The sequence below is a fragment of the Mastomys coucha genome, unplaced genomic scaffold (assembly GCF_008632895.1).
Source record: "Mastomys coucha isolate ucsf_1 unplaced genomic scaffold, UCSF_Mcou_1 pScaffold8, whole genome shotgun sequence".
NCBI classification, from domain to species: Eukaryota; Metazoa; Chordata; class Mammalia; order Rodentia; family Muridae; genus Mastomys; species Mastomys coucha.
The window spans coordinates 9,185,873-9,209,314 of NW_022196914.1; the positions used below are offsets into that span (position 1 = coordinate 9,185,873).

Here is a 23,442-nt window from a genome sequence, read left to right on the forward strand (position 1 = left end):
CCCTCCTACCTGTCCAGTGCATTGAGGCCTCCGATGGCAGGGCCAGCTTCCTGCAGAGCCTTGCACAGGAGTGCTGCACACTTCTGAGGTGGGGCCTGTGCTCTTGACTCCATCTTGGCTTTGGCTTCTTTATTTTGCCTCTCTGGTTCCTTAGTTGCTTTTATTTGTCCCCCAATTCCCTGGAGAGTTTGAATATGGGACATTCTTTATCTAGGCTGTCACACTGGCTTATTTTTATGTTAGGAGAGCATTGCTTGTGTTTTTAATATTATTGTTATTGTTGATTTCGTTTAGGAAATGCATTCAGAAGCTTTTTTCCTTGTTGCTTCTGGTTTCATTTCAAGTGAATGCATCTTTGATTTCATAATGGAGCTTCAACAACAAGCGTCTTAGGAAATAGTATTGGAGAGATGTCGCTGGAAAGCCTGTTCTTTCTGTACCTCTCTGCCTCTCGGCATTTTATGACCAAACAAATCTAGAAGAAAGTAGGCAGTTTTAAAACCGTCATATAGAAAAATCTTATTTTATGGGATTTCAGTGTACAAAATGCTTCTCATAACTATAGGATAACATTTAGGTTGTCATAAATGAAAAGGTCTATTGCTTTATTTTTAAACAGGATTCGCTTTTGTTTTAAACCTGCCTCTGAAAATATACATATTTTAAAAACTCCAAAGGCTACAGAGCAGTGCCCACTGTATAACATTCTTGTACTGAGGGACACATGGTTGATTTGTTTTTCACAGTGTGGCTTCATTAAAGATCATTTAAAGAAGTGAATTAAAAGACACATCTGATATAGATTTCCATATGTTTCTATGCATGCGGTTTTTTAAAAGTACAGTTACCACATTAGTCTTACATCCTATTTTTAAATAATTCATTGAGCAGATGGCTATTTTTAAGCATTCTGTTCTGTAGTTCTATAGTGCTGCCAGATTTCTTATCAAAGGAACCGCCACAGTTTATGTAGCTGTGAAGAAGATGCGGCTGCTCTTTAACGTTAGGGCAGGCAGGCCCTTCCCTCCTGTTATCTTCCTCCAGCATGCCTTTCTTCCTTTGTAAAAGCTGTGAGAACCAGCTGCTCCTGGAGGTCAAGAGTAAAGACTGCACTCTCCCTCATCCCTCCTGCTCCTCCTGTCTGTCTCTCCCAGTACATTACAGGCATTACAGGTGTGCTCCACCATGTCTAAATCATCTGCTTTTTGCATTATCAGTGATCATGTGATTTGGGGCATTTATCAGGGGCTCCATAAATACTTAATTACTGGTCTTATTTAGTGGGTCATAATAGCACCTTATTTATTTTTTAAAGAATTATTTACTTTTATTTCATATGTATGTGTGAGTGCCTCCATGTATATATTATGTATGTACACCATGTGTGTGCCCAAGGAGGACAGGAGAGGACATTAAATCTCTTGGAAATGGAGTCACAGAGAGTTGGGAGCCATTCCCAACTGGGAAATAAACACTCAAATTAATTAAATAAATAATCTTTCCAGCGTGATAGTACTTACTTAAATATTGATGCTTTAGTTATTTATAAAGGTGCTTTTAAAACTTTTTGGTTATTACCCAAACTTATTTTTTTTTATTTATGTTTTAAATACTCTTAAAGACATTCTTATTCTGTAGCCCAGGTTGCCTCATAATAAATCACTATGTAGCCCAGGCTGGCTTCAAACTCATATTCCTTTGCCTCAGCCTCTTAAGATTGTGGACGTGTATCACCCAAACTGGCTTTTTGTCTTGCCTTTTTCTCCCATCCGTGTTCTGACTGGATCCAGCCTTGCTTAGGTTCCAAGAGCATATCAGATTGGGTGTGTTCAGGGTGATAGGACTTTAGATTGTATCTCATTTTTCTAGAATAAAGCTTTACCCAAACTGTGACAAAGTTAATAAATACACATGTCCTAAGTATAGCACTCAGTGCATATTTCGGAAGGAACTGTGACTCTGCCTTCAGTACCCAGATCAAGCCTGCCAGTGTCTGAGAAGCTGCTCTGGATCTGCCTGCCATTCGCTGCCCAGAACCTTCATAGAGACCACTGTTCTGGCCTGCCATTCCATGTACTAGGTCTACCTGGTTTTGAACTACAGAAACTGGAATTCTGTATTCTCTTTTGTTAAGTATGTTTTAGAGACAGCTATTATACTGTAGTTGGCTGTATGGTATGGTTAAAATAAATCTGACTAATGAGCATTTTAGATTTAGCATTGTCAGATTTCCTAGGTATGTGAAATATAAGTGTGTTAAAACAGCACATATATGTTCTTTTATGAGTCTTTTGCCTACGTAGCTTCTGAGCTCTATATAGGTATTTTGTATTAAGGTTTGTATTTCATTCAGTTCTCAGAAGCTATCATGCTAGCAGTAGTGTGTAAAGATTCACATTCTCTCCAGCATTTGGCACCCCCCCTCCACACTTTCCATTTCTTCCCACACCCAGCCCCAAGCTGTTTCAATGTCTTCTTTTTTTTCTTTCAGTTTAGCTCTTCTGACAAGTGTTCAGAAGCCCCACATGACTACTGTCTTTTGCTTTACTGTGGTGGTTAATGACATGGTGTCCACCTTTGCCCATGGACTCACTGCCTCTTAAGAGCGGTTAAGGTGCGAGTTCACTTCTTGCCCATGGCTTACAGTGATGCCTTCCTTTTCCCATATATATTTGCAGAAATACTGTAGATGGCAGTTTTCTTTAAATTTTATGTTTTCACTTTGTGTGTGTGCATACACCACAGCACACACATGCACTTACAGGGTATACCGCAGGAGTTGATTCTCTTCTGTGACTTTGGGGAACCTGTGGACCAAACTTACGTCTTCAAGCTTTTGTGCCTCTGTCTGCCAAGCATCTCTCTATCCCCCCTTTGTTTCATCTTTTGAATCAGTTGTCACACTGTAGTCCAGGCTGGCAGAGAACTCACTGTGTAGACCAGGCTGGTCTTTAACTTTGGTTAGTTCTGCCTCAGTTTCCCTGTTAGTAATTCTGCTTAAGTTTTTGAGTTGTTGGGGTTATAGGCACAGGTCCCTTTGTCTGTGTGAACTGTTTTCTGTCCACACATTCTGAGTGGTTCTTATGAGTTGTGGAAACTCTTAATCTTTTTCTTTTTAAAGATTTATTTATTTATTATATGTAAGTACACTGTAGCTGTCTTCAGACACTTTAGAAGAGGGCATCAGATCTCATTACGGATGGTTGTGACCCACCATGTGGTTGCTGGGATTTGAACTTATAACCTCTGGAAAAGCAGTCACTGCTCTTAACCGCTGAGCCATCTCTCCAGCCCGGAATCTCTTAATCTTAAGGCTGTGCTCTAGCTAACATTCTCATGAGCTAAATTTCTCATGGCTATAGCCTTTTGTATCTTGCTGATCAAATTTTTGCCTATTCTAATGTCATTAAAATTTTCTTTCATGTCTTCTTTATTTTCAATGAATAACTTTTTATTAATTGGTATAAGTATAGGCCAAACCTCTTTGTTTTCAGCATAGATATCAATTACCACATACCATTTATTAAAGACATTTCTTCACAGAATTGGAGTGCCTTTGTCATGTGCCCTTGGCTAGTGTGCACAGACAGTACATGGGGTCTGCCCCTGGCTAGTGTGCACAGACAGTACATGGGGTCTGCCCCTGGCTAGTGTGCACAGACAGTACATGAGGTCTGCCCTTGGCTAGTGTGCACAGACAGTACATGAGAGTATACACCGAAAACTCAACACACTCCTCTGCTCACTTTAATCTGTGTGAAGCGCATTTTGCTTTGCTCTTCAAATGAGATTATATTGAGCATGCTACATACCTTGCCTTTTTTATTCCAAAATACTTGAGACATTTTTCTGTGTAAATGTTTTGTGCCATTTTTAATGCTGACAAAGAAGAGGATTCTGTAATATAGATGGGTATTACTTTTTTGGCAATTGTTCAAGTGATGAAGTTTGAGGGTTTCCTGTTTTGCCCATTTATAGAGTAGTTCAGCAGTAGTTCTGTGCATTTGTCCATTTGCATTTGTGTGCTTCTAAATATAGAATTCTATAAATAGTGTTGCTTTGTTAATAGAGCATACATACTTTAAATAAGAAGTGGCCAGATTACCTCTTGAAAAAGTACATACCAATTGGTACTTCTGGTCAAGAATTCTTGTGAAAATACTCTTTTTAAGAAGTTACTTGTTGATGTAACATTACTCTGCATCCATTTCAGTTTCATCCATCTAATTCACAAAAAACAGTGCCATTGTTAGTACGCACATGCTTCTTGAGTTTCTGAGAGGCTGGGTAGTTTGTTAGTATTTCAAGTATTTTGTGTTTTTTTTCATTCTATTTAGGTTTTTCTAAAATTTTTAAAATTTATTACTTGTTCTTTTGCTCAGGCTAGCATGGATCTCGTTATGTAGACCAGACTGGCCTCAAACTTACAACCCCTCCCCATGCTCTGCCACACCTCCACCTTTGATTCCCTAATGTTGGGATCAAAGGCATACATCACCACACCTGGCTTGCTGTCTGCTAATATCCGTGTATTATAATACTAAATTGAATGTTAAAGTTTTATCAGTCATATTTTTTTCTCCATTTTTCTAATTTGAAGATGTCTGTCTTAGTTGCCTTACACATATGCATAAACCCCCGGTTGATAGTGTAAACTAGATGCTGTTCAGTGGTGCCAGTTCATCAGAAGTCAAGTGGTACAGCAGTTGCAGCATTAGATTTTAGGCATCTCCTTTCATTTGTTCCTCTCTCATCTTGCTCTCCCCTCTGGTTGCAAAAGAACTGGGAGGAGCTAGACCCAGGGTAAGGTTTTCTTCTAACTAATTAGATCAGGAGGTAACTGTAGAGGAGGACCTGCATCCTCATTGGAGTGAGGTGGGAAATCCCTGAGATGGTTTGCAGATCGACTGTCTAGCAGGTGAGTTTTGGAGATTGCCTTATCTGGAGCAGTAGTTGTCCTGTATGGCTATCAGGAGGCCATGGAGATAGAGGGCATTTCAACATTTCTAGGAAGCAAGTGTAATGGAGGTAGGGGTGGGGGAGATCTTCAGTTGCTATATGCATATGAGTGTTTTACCTGCATATATGTGCATGCTTGATGGCCTTGGAGGCCAGATGAAGACATTGGATCTTCATGACCTGGGGTTATTTATGGACATATGGGTGCTGGGACCTAGATCCAGGTCCCATAAAGCAAGTGTTCAGCTGCACTGCATGTGCCTACATACAGAACAAACAGGAATGAAGGAGACCACGAACTCTTGAGCAGTAACTGCCACACTGATGAGTGAGATTCAGCAGGAACCAAGGGAAGAGCTCACTAATATTTGGCTTATCAACTCTAAGGTGCGCTGAGTTTATCTAAGAGAACTGTGGGGTTACAAGGCTGCATTGAGTGGAAGGAGTGGAATGTTAGCTGCCTCTGCAAGTGCTCCCAGCTACTGAGCCATCTCTAGCTCCTAATATAACTTTATAGTTTGAGATTAAGAAAGACTTGTTGTGAATACCAACTTTAGGAAATAAAATCATTCCAAGTCATGTTGGTGGGATTATGTGGAAGATGTAGTATATCGTTAATGCTAGTGTAAAGAAAGGCGACTTGAGTATTAGATAATTGACGAATACTTATTTGTTTGAGCAGCCATACATTTAACACAGATTTCCTAACAAATTGTCCCTTTCTCCAATATAACCATATAAATAACCAAGCAGTATAAACCGAGGGAGCTGGGTCTCTAAGAAACAGTTTATAAAGTCTGTCAGTTCATTAATGACTGTCCAAATTCATTCCCTGAAACACAAACTCTACTTCTTCCCGAATAATGAGCCGTTGTCACGGTTCCAAGCCCAGATCTGGCAGAATTCCTGCTAACCTTAGCTTACCCGCTCTAATTTCTCGTTTGTATCGTGCCCTATTTATTCTAGCCAACGAGATAAAAATTACTTTGTTGCCTTCAGTGACATAATTCCATAAATCGCCAACATAAACATGTAGCAAAACAGACAAACGCAAAGAGCCAATTCATTAACACTGGTAAGTCTGTGGCAGTATGAGGCCAAGTGGCCATATGATTAATCCGCTTCAGAAAGTCATTCCGTGGCTATTTATTATGGTGTCTCTTTGCTAGGCGGGGTGTGGGGGATACAGCTTGTGCCCTGTGGGCTGGTACAGGACTATGGTTCTGTCTGCCTCTTCTCATACTTCCATGATGATTGCATCTGGGTGCCAAATATGGAGCAGAGCCTCAGCTCCTGTCCTGGACATCCTTTCCTCTCAGCTTGTCTGTCCTGAGTTTCATCTTTTTCACAGTTATGAATAACTATCTTTTGGTAGCTACCGTGTGAATTAGTCAACAGACTCCTAGCTTGGATTTATTGTCTCTTTTAGCAGCAGCAGCTTTGCACCTGGTGTATATTTACTTGTTTAATTATGTCCACTTTCTATGCTGCTATAAAACTTCCTTCCTTCTCATCAGTTGGGTTGCTCCCAACCCAAACTGGAGACTGTGTAGTGGGCTTCTTGATAAGCATCTATTGGCCTTGATTTTTTCTTGCCGATATTCCCCTCCTAAATAAGCAATACCTATACCCCTCATTTAGCCTAGAACTTGAGGTTTTTAAGAGACAGATGGTGTGTAGACTTAAGTATTTCCCTCTGCCAGTAGCTCTTCTTAGCTTTTTCTCTTTAAATTAGATACTTCTCATCCATCTCTCTGTATTTGAAGTGCCTCGGAGTCACCCAGGCATAACTGCATGCAGAGATTTTGTTGCTGTTTATATCTGCCTGTTTATATTTGCTCCCATCCCTATTCTGTTCTCCCCTCCTCATAAAACTATGAAGACTTTTCCAGATCCTAAGGCAGACAACATTCCACTCCTTCCACTGTCTTGGATGGAATGCAGTCTTGTAACCCCCACAGTTCTAGATAAACTCAGCACACCTTAGAGTTGATAAGTGAGCTCTATCCTTGGTTCCTGCTGAACCTCATCAGTATGGCTGTTACTGCTTAAGAGTTCCAGGTCCCTTCATTCCTGCTGTTGTGTATGTAGGCACATGCTGTGTAGAGTCACACTTTACAGTGTCTCCTGTCTGCCTGTTCCCTCCAGACTTATTGGAAGATGAGAGATGAGCATGTCAGCATTGTTTCCTCATGCAATGGAAAGCAAAATGAAGACAGGTCTCTCCCTCCCTCCCTCTCTGTGTGGGTATGTGTGTCTATCTCACTCTGTAACTGTGTGTGTGTCTCTCTGTGTCTGTGTGTTTGTCTCTCTGTCTCTCTCGTTTTCTTTTTTAGACAGGGTCTTGCTCTATAGATCAGGGTAGAAGTTAGCAGAGTAGCTCAGGTTGGCCTCAAACTTGCAGTGATCCTCCTGCCTCTGCATCTGAAAAAGTAGAGTACAGGGTTGAGGCACCAGACTTGGCTTTCTTATCACTTCTTGTAAGTTCAGAGGCAGCATCCCTGCAGGTGAGATGCAGAGGAGGAGAGAAGCAACAGCAAGGCAGGCCTTACCGTCTATGGGACCATGCTATTGTGCTCATGCCCACCCCAAAACAGAATCCCAAGGCTTATGGAGGGGGCATGACTGAAGTATGGGACCGCACACAGAGTCTGGCACCTAATGGTTAAAAACATCCTCCAGTTGCAAAATAAAATACTAAGCTCGTAGTGAGTGCTGTAATGCTCTGGAAGCTTCACCACCTTCCTGTTGTCTCTCTAATCCTCTGTTTAATTTGTGCCCTCAACACTGGCCTTAGTCCCTGGAGTGCACCCATCTCACTCTACTGAGACGCTTTCCCATTGTGGTGGGTAGTTTTCATGGTCCCGTATCACCTGGGTAAAGAGTTATGAGGAGAGGTTGAGAACATCAGATTGGCTTGGTGGCATTATCTTGATTTTGTTACTTCACGGGGGAAGTTGGTGACACCTTTCCTGCATCCTGGACTGTGTAAAAAAGGAGCTGATTGGCTGAATGCAAGCATGCACACAGTTCCTTCTCCCCCTGCTCTTGACTGTAGCTCTGGTGCGTAGTTCTGGTGCATCTGGCCAGTTTAAGTTCCTGCAGCTGTGGCTTTCCCAAGATGAAATGTAACCTGTGGAACTGTGAGCTAGAATAAACCCTCTCTCCCCTAAGTTGCTATTGTCAAAGTATTTTATCACATTAACAGGAAAGCAAGTTAAGACACCCGGGTAGCTGCCTGATGGGGGCTCTCATTACACATGCTAGAGAAGACCTCTACCTCTGAATGTATCTTCACCTTTTTTTATTTTCTATATCTCTTCAAAGATGCCTTCTCTGACTAGACTATCCTAAAATAATTTTTTTTTTTTACCAAGTGTTGCTTTGTAGCACAAACTGTCCTTAATTCACAGTCACCTTGCCTTAGCCTCCTGAGTACTGAGGTGACAGGTGAGTGCCATCATGCTTGTCTCCTTGACTGTCCTTTGCCTCCTTTTTGAGCTGATCTATTATAGTTGCTTTTAAATACCTGTTCCTTTCCACTGGGGTGTAAGCTTTAGGAAGTTAGAGGACTTAGCTGTCTGGAACGGCACCTGCCAGGTAACAGGTTTCAGTAGGTACTAACTAAATGAGTATTTGTAAGGAGAACTGGATAGCCACATATATGTGGTCTGGAAATGGTGGCAGTGTTTAGCCTCAGAGCAACAGCTGAGATAGAAAGTTGGCTTTTATTCTTTCTTTCAGATATGCTGACCACCAAGGTTCTTAGCCAGCCACAGCTTGTATAGTCTTCATCTCCTGTGCTTTCTACCCGCCAGATTCCATGGTGCCAAAAAGGGCTTCTTGCTCCTTTTTGCCCACTCAGTGTTTTGCTTGCACTTCAGCTCTCATTTGAGAGGAGGGTAGTAATCTCAGAAAAGTCTTTCTCAGAGTCCCCAGGAGGGTGCTTGTCCCTTTGGATGGAGGTAGTCAGAGAAAAGTGGTATAAGATCTGTTGCCCTGTTGGTTGTGAAGCTGAATCTGAAGAGCAGGCAGAGACCTGCCGCCTCCATCTTGGCACACATGGACTGCATGTCTTTCGTTTATAAAGTACAGATTGTCCTTTTCTGGGCTGCCTTTTAATTGTGCCTGTTATGGTTTTCAAGTCTGCCATCCTGGTAAACCTCAGACAGTTGGTACTTTATCCCTGTCCCAGCTCCGTAACTATCTTTTGTCATATCAGCACAGGCTCTGAAGCTCCGATCATCGCAGCAGGTGCAGCACATTAGCACCTCCAAATTAGATCATAATGCAACAATGTCTTATTGAAAACATCTATAAATATCTCATAAAGCTTAGACTTTCCCAAAGACAGGAGCGTCACTTCTGAAAAGCTTTCATCTGTTACTCTAGGAAGAATGATAAAATATTTAGACATAACATGATTCTGTTTATTATAAACTGTGGTTTCTTATGCTGGGTTACTTTAAATTTATTTAGGCGAACACCCTTTCTTGTATTCATACCTCTCAAATAAAGCCTTTATCATTTATAATGTTGTTGTTCCCATTTTAGTAAATGAGATGGTTTATGAGTACTGTTCGTCAGTGAGACAAATGGTGTTCGTATTATTTGGCACCTGGCTGAACAGTGTAAATTTTAAATTACTTCTTTATATGTGCTCTCCTACAGCCGTTGCCGTGTTTTATCGTAGTGAGTTGATGCTTTGCTGTTAATTGAGTAACTTTAACTTTGTTCTTCTCCAAATTCTTACTCAAGATGGAGGCAAAGAAGTGTTATCAATGCACCAGATTCTTCTCTACCTGCTGCGGTGTAGCAAAGCTTTAGTGCCCGAGGAGGAGATTGCCAATATGCTCCAGTGGGAGGAGCTCGAGTGGCAGAAGTATGCAGAAGAGTGCAAAGGCATGATAGTTACCAACCCTGGGACGGTGAGTGCTGGTGCTTGCACAGCCTGGACTGGGAGTGGGCCTTTTCCGTGTTTGGATGTTTCACACAAACAGTAACAGCATGTAACATGTTTTGAGTACTCTAGCTTCTTGTCCTTTGGGTAAGTGTTCTTTAAAGACTTAGTGAATAAGAAAAACACTACAATTTGGGCATATTTTGTTCACCTGCCTGAAGATGTATATACCTTTAAGACTTTTGATGTGCATTGCAGAGGAAGATTGTGGGTCATGTAAGGATACTCATTCTTTCGTACTAGCTTTAAAACAATAAAACCTTTGCTACTTTGGTAGTGGAGGAAATTAATATTTTACCTACTTTTATACTTACTTTAGTTTCTAGTGAAAATTTATATTTTAAATTGTTTGCCAATTCTTAGTTTTTGTTAAGTAGATTATCTGTTATTACTCTTATTTTATTCTATGGCATTTATTTATTTTTGTTATTGATCATTTGTCATATAGATACTATTTTTTAATCAGTATGTATCCAAAACTATGCTCAAAACTAGAAAGGTAAAATAATTTGTTGCTGCTATGTTGTTAAACACCACAAAATTCATAAAGTATCTTTAAAAAAATATAACAGCCCAGTGTATGGCAATGAATTGTTCCCTTTAAAGAAGTGCATATATTTTCATTTCTTCTGGCCACTTTAGAGCTAAGCCAGAGAGTGGCTGATGGTGGGAGACATACTTTGTCATGCTCTGGTGGTGGTCTCTTTGGGAGCGTATCACCCTGGGCTTGCTTCCTTGGCATGGTTCAATTTTCCTGAAACCCTATAGTTAGTTAGAAGCCATTTGAAAGAAGCTAAGAATACTCTTGAGGATTCATCCCATCCATTGCAGACAGTGGGCCCAGAAAATTACTTACAGTGTTTAGAGTCCCAAGTGCTTCCCATTCTTCCTGGTTTGTTCTGATGCATCTGTATGGTCACTTACCTGTCACCCAGTCATCATACAGCTGGCGTATTGATGAGCCAGTGCATGACCCATAGCCAGCAGAGCTTGTTTGTGATGCAAGGAGCCCATGACGAACGTTTAGTTAGCACCCACACACTGAAACATCCAATTTTAGCAGAGATCAGGGTGCCGTAAATGCTACAGTGAAAACTCACAGAAATGAAGAAACTGTACTGACAATCCACATGTCTAATGTATATCTTTGAGATGCTGGGTGGCTTGGTTTGTACATAGTGAGAGAAATCAGCCTGGTGAGGATCAAAGGCTCATGTTGGAAAAATGATCAGAAATAGATTAGGAAAGTAAGCATGGGTGTTTGTCTTAGGGACATGATGATGAAGTCAGTCATTTCTTACTGTTTATGCAAAGGTAGTTTATTGTCATCGAAGCGGCCTTCACTCAGTACTCTTCAGACGTGTGCCTGTGCCAGGGCATGGTAGGCATGACACCGCATTCCGTCCTGTACAGGACTCGTTTGAAAGATTGCCTAGTGGCAAGGACACTGGGAAATTTATTGAGTTTTCCCCGCCATTATGGTCACATTAAATACTTTCTTGCTGCAGACTCAAAATAATTAATGTTCTTCCCTGACAGTTTTGCCTCTGCCTGAGAACACTTTGGTCATTAGTGAAAAGGCTTTAAATTCTTACAGAGAGATGCAATGATAGATTTGTAGGCTATGGCCAAAGTCTAGAATTTACTTCATTCCCCACCCCCACCTTCCTCATAATTTAGAGATGATTTTTTAATTTTTAAAAATTAACTTTGGTATTTTGAGTCAAGGTTTTATGAGCCCAGGCTGGCCTTAAAGTCTGGATCCACCCACCTCCTCCCACTTCCCCAGGCTGGGATTAGATGCTGTTATCGCACATGGCCGCTGCGAGATTTTTGATGGTCTCATGCTTCTGTGCCGAGTTGGTCTTGAATGGAGAGGCTCAAGTGATCTTGATAGCTGCAGTTGTAGGTACTCAGTGATTCTGTAGACTGTAGTGATATAAGTAGTAGCGTGATAAAGAAGAACTCATCGCCATTCCTCATGCAGGATTTTTGAAAAACAGCATGTCACTGTATGCCTGAACAAATCATTTTTAGATCTAAATGACATGTTTCTGCTGCTAATGGGCATTCATGCAATTTTATGTTTAGCTTACCTGTGATCAAAATTGTCTTTTTTTTTTTTTTGAGAACAAAGATAATTTTTTCAAGCTAGTAGTAAGATTTTTATTTTTAGATGACAGTTTAAAACGTTTCATGACTTTTTTAACAGTGTGAATGAATTTATGCAGACCTGCCCTCATTGTCATTTAGTTGTAATTGTCACGAGCAGGCTGAATTGGAGCAACTAGCTTACCTCCAACTCCAGGGAATCTGTCCACTTTAAGAGCACCAGGCATAGACATGCAACACATATATGCATGCATATGAAACACTCATATACATAAAATAAATCTTAAAAAGAAAGAGCGAAAGTCAGCTATTTATATCACCATACCTTTTAATCTAAGTGTAGAGTCACGGACTATAAAGGTACAGTAAAGTCTAGTGGAAAATTTAAATAGAGGCATCAGTGTTAAATAGCAGTGCATTGGTCATTGGAATATGATGTTACGACCGACTAAGCCTGCCAACTCCTTCTGTGATGTGGAACCCATTTCCCTGTAAGAGGCTGGGGGAAGTTAGATCGGACCAGGTGTTCTTTTAAAAGTTTAATTTTTAAAGATATCTGTGTAGACTCCCAAAATAACACGAAATAAAATCACTGTTCATTATGCCAAATGGCGAAGACTTGTTTGCAGGGATGGCATTACAGTTTTTATACAACATAGGATTTTATGTACTGAAGGGTTTTTCTGTTTGGAGACAAAGCTTTCCTAGAGAAAAGAAATCTGATTAATCCCTCTCCTTAGGTTAAAGTTGGTGTCTCTGGACTTCTGATGGGAATAAATGATCCTACTGTTCTTTTCTCCCTAGAAACCAAGCTCTGTCCGCATTGATCAACTGGATCGTGAGCAGTTCAATCCCGAAGTGATCACTTTTCCAATTATCGTTCACTTTGGAATACGCCCTGCACAGTTGAGTTATGCAGGAGACCCACAGTAAGATATTTCTCGGTGTTTGTCTTGGCCAGTTTCACCTTCTACTAACAACTGAATTGGCAGAGGATGCCTTTGGTGGGCATCTTCCCTTTTTCAAATTAAGACTTGAAGCAAACCATGATTCCAAATTTCCAAGTTAGGTTTTGTAGTTTGTGAAGAATGAGTTTCTTTACACATTTGACTGCAATAAATTACCCAGTAGATTACCCCCGACAGTCTCGTCACCAAGGGTCCTGAATGGATTTACACTTGAGGGAGCTTTTCCTTTACTTATAATCATAATATCTACTTGTTTCATTTTGTTTTGAATTTGCTCAGTGCCCTGAATGGCAGGTAGCACTCTATTAGTTTCTAGCATGGGGGTGTTTGAACGATCCCATACAGAGTTCCAGGGTTGTGTGGGATGTAGGAGCTGTGTGTTCCCATCCTTAGAATTATTACTGCTTTGCAGATGTGAGCTTTTTCCAACTGGCACATTAATATTTTTCTGGGAGACGATGAGGATATGTGGGAATGGAGATAGATAGGATCTTTCAGGTGTGTTTGGACTTCCTACTTTTTAGACGAATAAACAATTTCCTGACTTAATTTAAAGAGAGAAGGGCTCACACTGGGAGAGAAGGGCATGGGAGACTTGCGTTCATTACTGCAGTTCTGGCTGTCGTATATTAGAAGAGGCTAAAGGGTGTTGTTCTTTTTTTTCCCTCTTTGGATAAAAGTATGAAGCAGTGAACCAGGCCCCGTGTAAGTACTTCTTTCTTTCCTCCCTTCTCTAAAACTGTTGACCAAGGAGAGAGGCCGAGCACAGGCCAGGCCAGGAGCGGTTTCAACATGGCAGGAAGTCTTCAAATCCTTCCTTGTCAGAAAAATGTTAGTAGAATGTGACTAGGCTCTCGTGGACTCTCATTGGAGGGCTGTGAACTGATAAAGGGCTGTGTAGTCGCTGCATCCCCAGATCACTTCCCTGCCCGCCAGCAGGCGAGTGGGTACACCTGTGTGGCTTGAGTGGCAGCACTAATGGGTTCTTTGCTGTAGTGCTCTTGAATTGACCATCTCTATTTTAAGAAAGGGATTTTTTTTTTCACAAAAGGTATATTTTAAATTTAGATGAACACATCACTTATAAAGAGGTAGCACTGAGAAATGGAACATGATTTTGCTGGCTGAAGTGGTTGTGTGAGCCTTCTGTGGAGTTGTTTCCAGACAATCGTCCATTTAGTGTGATCCTCATTTTTAACCCATATAAGCTACCAGTCACTTAGTCCTCGGGCTCCAGGTAACTCTGGGCCGTCCAGTTCCTGAACTCTCAAACCCTGGGTTTCTTTAGAATGAGCTTTTTCTGCCACTAAGGTATTTAAAGGAATGTTTGTTTGAGCAGGCTTATTAGAATAATTGGTTCAATTTTCACAGTAGGTTTGCCTTCCCTTTGTCTAAGATAACTTTTTGTCCTTTTCCTAGGTACCAGAAATTATGGAAAAGTTATGTGAAACTTCGCCATCTCCTGGCAAACAGTCCCAAAGTCAAACAAACGGACAAGCAGAAGCTGGCTCAGAGGGAGGTGGGTATTAAACCCACCTGTTGGCAACTAATGGTGGTGCACATTGGGTTTACTTTCAGATTGTTGCATTATATTGTAGCTCTAGGATAAGATTTTAAATAACTATGGTTACTCCTCTCTATATTCTAGTATATTGATTACTTCTCAAAGATCTTTTAGTAGTCAAGGAAATTCTTTTTACTTGACTTTCATACGTGTCTATAGTGTGTTCTAGTCCCTCTGCCCCAGCTGCTCCCAGATCCTTCTTGCCAGGTCTTCCTTATAACATCATACCCTGTCTACCCTACCCCCTTTTGTTTAACCACTGGGTTTGGTTGGTGTTGCTGGTATTTTCAGGGGTGTAGGGACATCCACCGTAGGACATTTTCACCCTTAAAAGGCTGGTTTCCTGATAAATTGCTGTCTTTAGGAATCACATATCTGTTGTTTGTTTTGGTATTGGTGACTTAAGCACTTACATGCAAGGTGAGCACTTTACCCTAGTGTTTAAATATGCCTTCTATAGAAGTAGTAAAAGCTTAACATTTATAAATCTGTTTTTAATCCCTAAAATAAAACATTGTATAACATTGGATTGTAAGTTTTTAGGTATTATGGTTTTAAGAGACCATCCTCCCATAATTCTTTTAATCTAACAGTGAGCTTATTTTGTAAAGTTGACATCTCACATCCCATATTCTATATTCTAGGATTCTGTTTCAGTTTTCAGGTGAAAATAAATTTAGCATCAACCCAGACTTTTTCTCAGTGAGGTTTTATACAAGGCTAAGAAGCTGGGAAAAGATATGGATTCTGGCTTTGTCACTCACTGAGAATTGAGCCAAACAGAACCATTATAAAGGAAGGCTCTATGGCTGAGCGAGAGGCTGGCTACATGCCCTCCAAGGCCAAAGCTGCTTGTATACACTTCTCACCAATGGAGTGTGCTGTTCAGTGGTTCTGTGCCATTGAACACCCATCTCCTGGTAGGTAGCCTCGAGTAGAAACTTGATGGTGGAGGTGTTAGTAGTTACTCTTTTTGTTCTGAATTCCTGGGACTTTTAGTAAATTGTATGCATCCAAATACAATGTTTTTGTACAGGTAAATATATAAAGGGTAGTAAAAAGGAAGACGTGATTTCTGATTGTGTCTCACAGGGAAGTCTGAGGTCCTTGTCTTTACTATTTGCTGTCTTTTTCTTCCAGAGGAGTGTCACTTTATAGTTCAGGCTGCACTCTAATTTGTAGTCATCTTGTAAAACCCTGTGAGTTTCTGGTGCACACCATTGTACTCTTCTTGGCTCCCCCCTCTTCCCCCCATCCCAACTCCCATTTCTACAATGCACCCCTGCAGCAAGACTGTAAGGGCTTTACAGGTTAGGCAGCTTGTAGAGTCATGTAGGTATCAGCTTGATTGACTGCCTTTCTTAAATGGAAATGCTTAATATGAGGCTGGATATAGATACACTTTTTACATGGTGATTTCAGAACCCAAGCCATATATTGCTTCTCTTTTGTAAAAGCATATTTTGTTCAGACATGCTGGGCTAGTAAGATTTAGTCTAGAATTATTGTCATGTGGTTAACAGGAAGGATTGCTTTGTACCCAGAGTATGTCACATATTAGCCTTCACCTCAGGTTAAATATTGTCCTTTGGCGTAGAGAAGGTTTAGTGCCTGAATGTGAGGAAATACTGAGGGACTCTTATCTTCTCATGCTTGATGCTTGACTTAGAATTGCTTCGCTGATGTTGAGTTACTTACAATGAGCTCTTTTCCAGGAAGCGCTCCAGAAAATACGGCAGAAGAACACAATGCGGCGAGAAGTCACTGTGGAGCTGAGTAGCCAAGGATTCTGGAAAACTGGCATTCGTTCTGATGTCTGTCAGGTGATGACGCCTCTCTGAAAACATATCCACATGCCCACAGATCTCTTCTTCACAGGCGTTGGCAGTGAACTTTTCTCTTATTGAGAAGTTTCTGTGGATTTCACTCTGATGTGAAATCAAACACCAAACACAGGTTCCTTTTTAGCTGTTTAGGTTTGTCTTTATTTTCTGTGTTGATGCTCTGGAGCACGTGCGTGCATGTGCGTGTGTGTGTGTGTATGTGTGTGTGTGTGTGTGTGTGTGTGTGTGTGTGTGTGTGTAGTGGGGAGGAGCATAAGTGGAATGTTGAAGTCAGTCTCTTAAGGTGAAGAGAGGCCTGCCTTCAGATGTCTCTCCCCATCACAGCGCATGTGTAGATACTTGTTCGAGAGCCCAGCAGGAATACCGATAGTCACCAGATCTATATGAAGTTTCTGGACCTGTGACCTGAATGTTCTGCAAAGAACTGATGGCGTTAATAAGCGCAGTGTGCACTTCCTGTGTGGCAATGAAGGCGCTTTTCCCTGGGGTAAATGTTAGAGAAAAGCGTTTCTGCTTTTGTCAGCGACTCATTCGTAAGCACTGTTATCTGTCTTGTAGTTAAGTAGATACCGGATTTGATGCTGCGCCGCAGCGGCACATTCTCTGACTTTTTACTTGATTCTTTGTCGTGGTTGGTATTAGTTCAAGTAGACGAGAAGTGAAGGAACTGAACATTGAGACTGGGCTGCTAGGACAGCTTGCTCCATTCAGGCTTTTACAAAAAAATACTCCCAAGCTTCCACATGTCTTATTAATGGTAGCATGTATTTTTAAAAGTTCAGGCTATACACGTGTAGGTATTCATTTCAAAATAATGAATTTAAAAAAATTCACTTTGCCTTTTAATTGAACAGTGGCCTTTATATAAACTATTGAAAATACTGAAAAGTTAATGTTCTGAGTAGTAGTCCAAACTAATTTTGCATTACGATAAACTGCTATTGATGAAGCGATATTAAAGAGTTGGAGATAGTTGGGGGATGGGCAGCTGCCCTGGTGTTCTGCTGGTTATCCAGCATGGCACCTCCATGCCCAGCATGACAATATCTGACAATCCGTTCTGTAAAACTCGATGGTTTACTGCTTTGATTCTCTCTCAGACTATTTGAAGTCATCACGTAACTTTTCTGGTTGGTCGTATTTCTCCAGAACCAATCATAGTGTTGTGAGATGCTATCATAGATAATGAGCAGACTGGTAAGCAGGCTACTAAAGTAATGTTGGATTAGTTACGGATCACGAACCTTTGGGTTTGGGTGTTACTGCGTAGTGGTCCAATGCTTGCCTAGCATTCATGAGATCCTAGGGTTTATCTCCAGCACCATGGGGGAGTGCTGGGATTCAGATACTCAGAACCGGAAGAGATCTCTGAGACCTTCAGTTTGAGTGGCTTTTTAAAAAAACATTATTTTTATTTTATGTTTTTATTTTAAAACATTTATTTATTTTATTTTATTTTTATTTTATGCAGACAGAGATGTGCTCTGTCTTGCATGTATGCATGTGTTCTACATGCATGTGTGGTTCTCTTGGCGGTCAGAAAAATATGTCAGCTTCCCTGGAACTGGAGTTACAGATGGTTTTGAGCCCACATCTGTGTGCTGGGAACTACACTCAGCTCCTCTGGAAGAAGAGTGAGTGCTCTTGACTGATGAGATCTCTCTAGCTCCAGAGCCAGTGGTGTGTGTGTGTGTGTGTGTGTGTGTGTGTATGTATGTAGAGATGTTGCAGGAAATAGTAAAATTTGACTGGCAAGCTTCCTGTACTACTGCCGGGCACCAGCAACTCTTGCTCTGGCCGGCTGGCCACCCATGCACTGGCGGGCAATGGCCAACCTGTTATTTATTATCTTGTGGAGACTGTCTCAGAACTCCAAAATCTCTCCACCCAGCTCGCTAGGTTCCCACTGGTGGATCATTATCACGCCAGCCCCATGCTTCAAAGCCCCCACGGCCTTTGTGGTGCACATCAAGCAAACCCATGCTTTGCCACCGTACCTTTCTCTGTGGAACCAAGTCGAATTGCTTCGAGAAGAAAAACACCACACAAACTTAGCTCAGAAACAATGGTAACTCAGTTTCTGGGTGCAACAACTAAAACCTTACCTGGTAAGCCCTATTAAAGCTGATTCCTCCAGCGGCGAATCCTGACAGATCCGCCATGATACCGGGAAAATCTAGCAGCTATGTCTTGCTCTTATGTGATCCAAGTTCCAAAAGGCCTCTAACCTCCTCCTTCTCTTCCTCCTGTCAACCCAGAAGTCCTGCCTACTCGCCCAAGTGATTGGCTTCTTTATTCATTAGGGGATTGGTTCAGAGAAGTCAACCTGAGTCATGTGACTCACTCTTTGTAGCCCCTTCCAGGAGAGCAGAATTAGCATCAAAATACAAATAGCACCAGGCCCATTCCCAGTGTAGAGCTATCTACCTAGGGCATTAAGCAAGTGCTGGTGGTGTAGCACATCCCCCACCCTTACCCCCTACCAAGGAAAAAATGACCTTTCTTCAGCATTAGCTACTGGGCTAGGTGTTGGGGGAGCTTGACTTTTATGAGTCAGTTGAAATTTGAAAACTATACATCACTGTTTTCTCACACAATTTCCAAGGGGGGGCTCTCTCTTCCTTTTAAATAAATACATGCACTTGTCATGCATGTAAGATGTTTAATGATTGTATTTTAACCCTGAGCTGCTCACGTCAGCTCTCTTGAGCTTCGTGAAGTTTAAGTGGCTAGAAATGGTATTTCTGTTGGCTGCATTCTTTGTGAACAAAAATGCTGTATTTAGAAAAATAAAATTGACAAAGTGCTGATAGTGTATACCATAATGGTGTGTCTCTTGGAAGCATTTTTTTTTTAAAATCTTTCACAGATAAAGGGAGGCCTTGCACTTCTAGGTGCTCAGTGGATACCTTCCTGAATGCCCTGGCGAGAAAGGCTTTCTGTTGCTTAGGTCCTATTTGGAAGAACTAGTGTTTCTTTTTAAGTTAATAAGATAAGACTGATTTCTGCAGCTCCAAGTAGACCCATTTTCATATATATTTTTAATAATACGAGCTTAAAATACTTCAGAGACCAAAATGAAAAGTGTGTGTCAGTCATCCTATGAGCTGTGCCCACCCTCCAGTTTCTGATGAATAAGAATGATTCCTTCATTCTCTTGCGTTCCAGGGAAGCATTATTAAAGAAAAGAAAAAGATACGCCTTTCATGAAATCATCTCCCAATAAGGAATCTTTAGCAGGATGAGAAGTGATTGAAGCAAAGATTTAAGTCCCTGGTCTTCAGCTGCCATGACTATATTAGTGGCTTTATAAAGACTCTCTTTGAATGTCTGATCAGTAAATGTTAGACCTAGGGTAGCAACTGTATGCCATGTGACTGAGATAGTCTTGAAGGATAACGATAAGGCTTGGTTTATGCACATACTAAAATTGCATACAAATTTTGCATATATAGAATTTTTTCCTGGAGAAAGCTTTTTTTTTTTTTTTTTTGAGGCTCAAAATATCTTGATCCTAAAGTGTACAAATGTGCCTTAGTTTATTCCTGTGGAATTAGAGACAGAGGTACGGAAAGGCTTACTTGAGGCTGTTTTGCCGAGTATTTGTAGACCCAGAGCTGCTCCTTAGGAGATGTCTGTGATCCCAGCACTTAGAGGCTTGAGGCAGGAGGATTGTGAATTCAAGGCCATCCTTCTCCATACATAGCAAATTCCAGGTTAGCCTTACGTATATAACAAAGCCTTGAATTTAAAAAATCCAAGTAAGTAAGTAAGTTAGTAAATAAATAAATAAATAAATAAATGCAAGCTGGAGAGATGTCTTAGTGGGTAAAGTAGTCTACAAACATGAAGACCTGAGTTCAGGTCCCCAGCACCCATGTAAAAGCTGAGTGGGGAAACATATTCCTGTAACCCTAGGAAGTGGATGGGAGACCAGCAGATCCTTGGGGTTTGGTGATCTAGCCAAAGCAGTGAACTCTAAGTTTAGTGAGAAACCTGTCAGAAAATGAAGAGAGTGATAAATTAACCTTGGGCCTTCACATATGCACGTACACACACACACACACACACACACACACACACACACACACACACATTATGTGAGCACGCATGCAAAAGGGAGGTAAAACAAAATTTTTTTTTCCCTTAATTGACCCTGAGCTCAGCTATAGTTAATATCCTCATTTTACAGTGAGTGGGTGAGTGAGTGAGTGAGTGAGTGGTAGAACAAGGTCCGAGGCACTCTGGGTTCAGAGACTTGGGAACTGTGACATACTGCTCCTGATGTACGGTTGTGCAGACTGCCACATAACCAGTAAACTGCTTCAGGACTTTATGAGATGGAGTTTGGGATGAAAAAATAGTTCTTACTTGTCAGAGAATAAACAGTGTCTATGAATTTTTATAGAGTTACACATACTGAATTTTCCCCCCCAGCATGCAATGATGCTGCCTGTTCTGACCCATCACATCCGATACCATCAATGCTTAATGCACTTGGACAAGTTGATAGGTTATACTTTCCAAGACCGCTGTCTGCTCCAGGTAAGAAGTGCTGTTACACTGCCCTCTGAGGTCACAGAGAGGCTGGGAGGGCTCGCCCTGCACAGTAGAAATGGGATTCTAGGTTCTCTCGGTGAAAGCACTGGCCTTCCCTGCTCTCGCCTCTGCCTTGGCTGCTTTCAGGCCCTTTCTCTTATATTTATTTGAGGCTGTAGAGTGATGCTATGCTACAATCTGTCTGTCAAGAGTCAGTACTTCTTTCAGCATTCCCTTGTTTATGGCTCTTCTTTCTACAGTCCAGGATTGCAATCCCCCCTGAAAGGGGAGGGATTTTAGGATTGTTCTAGAAAAATCTTGCAGCCCAGTTGTACAGATTTGATTCTGAAGGAGGAGCCGCAATGTTTGCCTGAAATGTTTTGTATGGAGTATTACGAGTCTCTGTGCTGAGTTTTTAAACTAAGCTTGTTTCATTAAAACTATAGCTGGCCATGACTCATCCAAGTCATCATTTAAATTTTGGAATGAATCCTGATCATGCCAGGAATTCTTTGTCTAACTGTGGAATTCGACAGCCTAAATATGGAGACAGAAAAGTTCATCACATGCACATGCGGAAAAAAGGTATGTTTGGGTGACTGTAAGACACTGCTCTCTGCTCTGCGCTGCTTCCTAAGGCTCAGGTTCACCCCCTCCTTGGACTGGTTCTCTTGTAGCTCCATGAAGCCCTCGCTCTAGTGCACCTCACGCATCCTGGGTAACATTCACTTTGGGCATGGATGCATATTTTAGAAAATTTTCTTTCTTCTATCACATATTTTAAATACTGGAATGCAGATGCTAAACTTTTAAAAATCAAATTGGGGTGAGAAGAATTCCTTTCTGTATATCATACGATGTTCTAAACTAGTTCTTAAATTATTTATTTGTATGTTTGTGGTTTTCTTAATAGGAATTAACACCCTAATAAATATCATGTCACGCCTCGGACAAGATGATCCAACTCCTTCAAGGTAAATTTTTAAAAAGCAGATTTATGAGAATAATGTACATATTTTATAATTTACTCACTTCAAGTGTAGACTTCAAATGGTTTGGAGAGCATACTTGTGAAATTCTTGAACTGTAAGTGTCTAATTTCAGGGCATTTTCTTCATATCAAAACCAATACCCTATGCCCATGAGTAGTCTTGGTAGCTCTCAGCCTTCCCAGCCCTAAACAACCATCACCTCTTCGCTAACACCTTTCTGAACAGTCTGTGAGCAGTGCTTTGCTCCGTGTCTTCTGTGCCTCTCTTCTCTTGGCATAAGATTTGTGTGTAACAAATATCCCTTATTTCTTGTCTTGCTAAATAATATGCCATGGTGTGAAATCTAACACATTTTGTTTATTCACTCGGTGGTTGTTGGGCTTGTGGACATATGTTTTGACTTTTCTTGATATTTATCCAGGAATGGAATTTTGAGGTCATATGGTAACTCTTTTATCTTTTAAGGAACTTATTTTTAAAATCCACAATATCAGTGTATAAGTGCTCCCATGTCTCTTACACATTTTAATTTAAAATTTTGGGGTGTGTGCGTGCCTGCATGTGCTAGTGTGTGCCTGCGCCCGTGTGTGTGTGTGTGTGTGTGTGTGTGTGTGTGTGTGTGTGTGTAGTATAATATAATATAGTATAGTATAGTATAGTGCATGCACACATAGTGAGTACCCATTCTCATGTGTGCACTTTCTCTTTTGCTTTCTACCTTATAGTAAGATGGGCTCTCTAGCAGAACCAAATGTGTCCTTTTGCTAGGCTGGCTGACACTGAGCTCCAGGACCCCCGTGTCTGTCAGTACTGGAGGCCTAGGCATACACAACTGTGCCCAGCTTCTCACGTGGATGCTGGAGATTTGAGTTCAGGTTCTCGTGTTTTCACGCCAGTCCATGTTTCCATTGAGCCATGGCCCTAGCCTTGTCCCTGGGTTTTTATGTAATTGTCTATATTGACATGTCTGCTTCTTTCAGACCCTAGCCACCCTAGTTGGATGTAGTTTTTTATTATTTCCCTGATGTGTCGTGGTGATTAGCACTGATGCATGTTCTTACTGGTCGTTTGGGGAAATATTAGTTCATCTCTCTCTTACACGTTTATTTTTTTGTTTGTTTGTTTTTTTAAAGATTTATTTATTATTATATGTAAGTACACTATAGCTGACTTCAGATGCACCAGAAGAGGGCGTCAGATCTCATTACAGGTGGTTGTGAGCCACCATGTGGTTGCTGGGATTTGAACTCAGAACCTTTGGAAGAGCAGTCGGTGCTCTTACCCGCTGAACCATCTCACCAGCCCAGTTTTTTTTTAAATTAATGATTTAAATCAACTTTTTTACATTCTAGATGAGACTCTCATCAAATACACGATTTACAAAACCTCTCCTTGTTCTAAAGATTGCCTTTTAATCTCCTGATGTCCTTTGAGACAAATAAATCTTAATGAATTCTGATTTATTAGTTTTATTGATTGTAATTTTGGGGATATGCCAAGAAAA

General features: G+C 41.0%; 1 protein-coding gene across 5 annotated transcripts in view; it reads left to right on the forward strand.

The window, feature by feature from the left end:
• Positions 1 to 23,442, forward strand: part of Drosha (drosha ribonuclease III) — a 108,563-nt gene that overhangs the window by 45,341 nt on the left and 39,780 nt on the right. For 4 of the 5 annotated variants that reach the window (XM_031360440.1, XM_031360439.1, XM_031360441.1 and 1 more), the window contains exons 16-22: positions 9,718 to 9,887; positions 12,836 to 12,960; positions 14,419 to 14,518; positions 16,279 to 16,386; positions 20,845 to 20,952; positions 21,393 to 21,531; positions 21,860 to 21,920. In XM_031360440.1, the coding sequence (XP_031216300.1) occupies positions 9,718 to 9,887; positions 12,836 to 12,960; positions 14,419 to 14,518; positions 16,279 to 16,386; positions 20,845 to 20,952; positions 21,393 to 21,531; positions 21,860 to 21,920 (811 nt within the window). The remainder of the gene's footprint in view (positions 1 to 9,717; positions 9,888 to 12,835; positions 12,961 to 14,418; positions 14,519 to 16,278; positions 16,387 to 20,844; positions 20,953 to 21,392; positions 21,532 to 21,859; positions 21,921 to 23,442) is intronic. The other variant, XM_031360443.1, reaches the window with a different exon arrangement.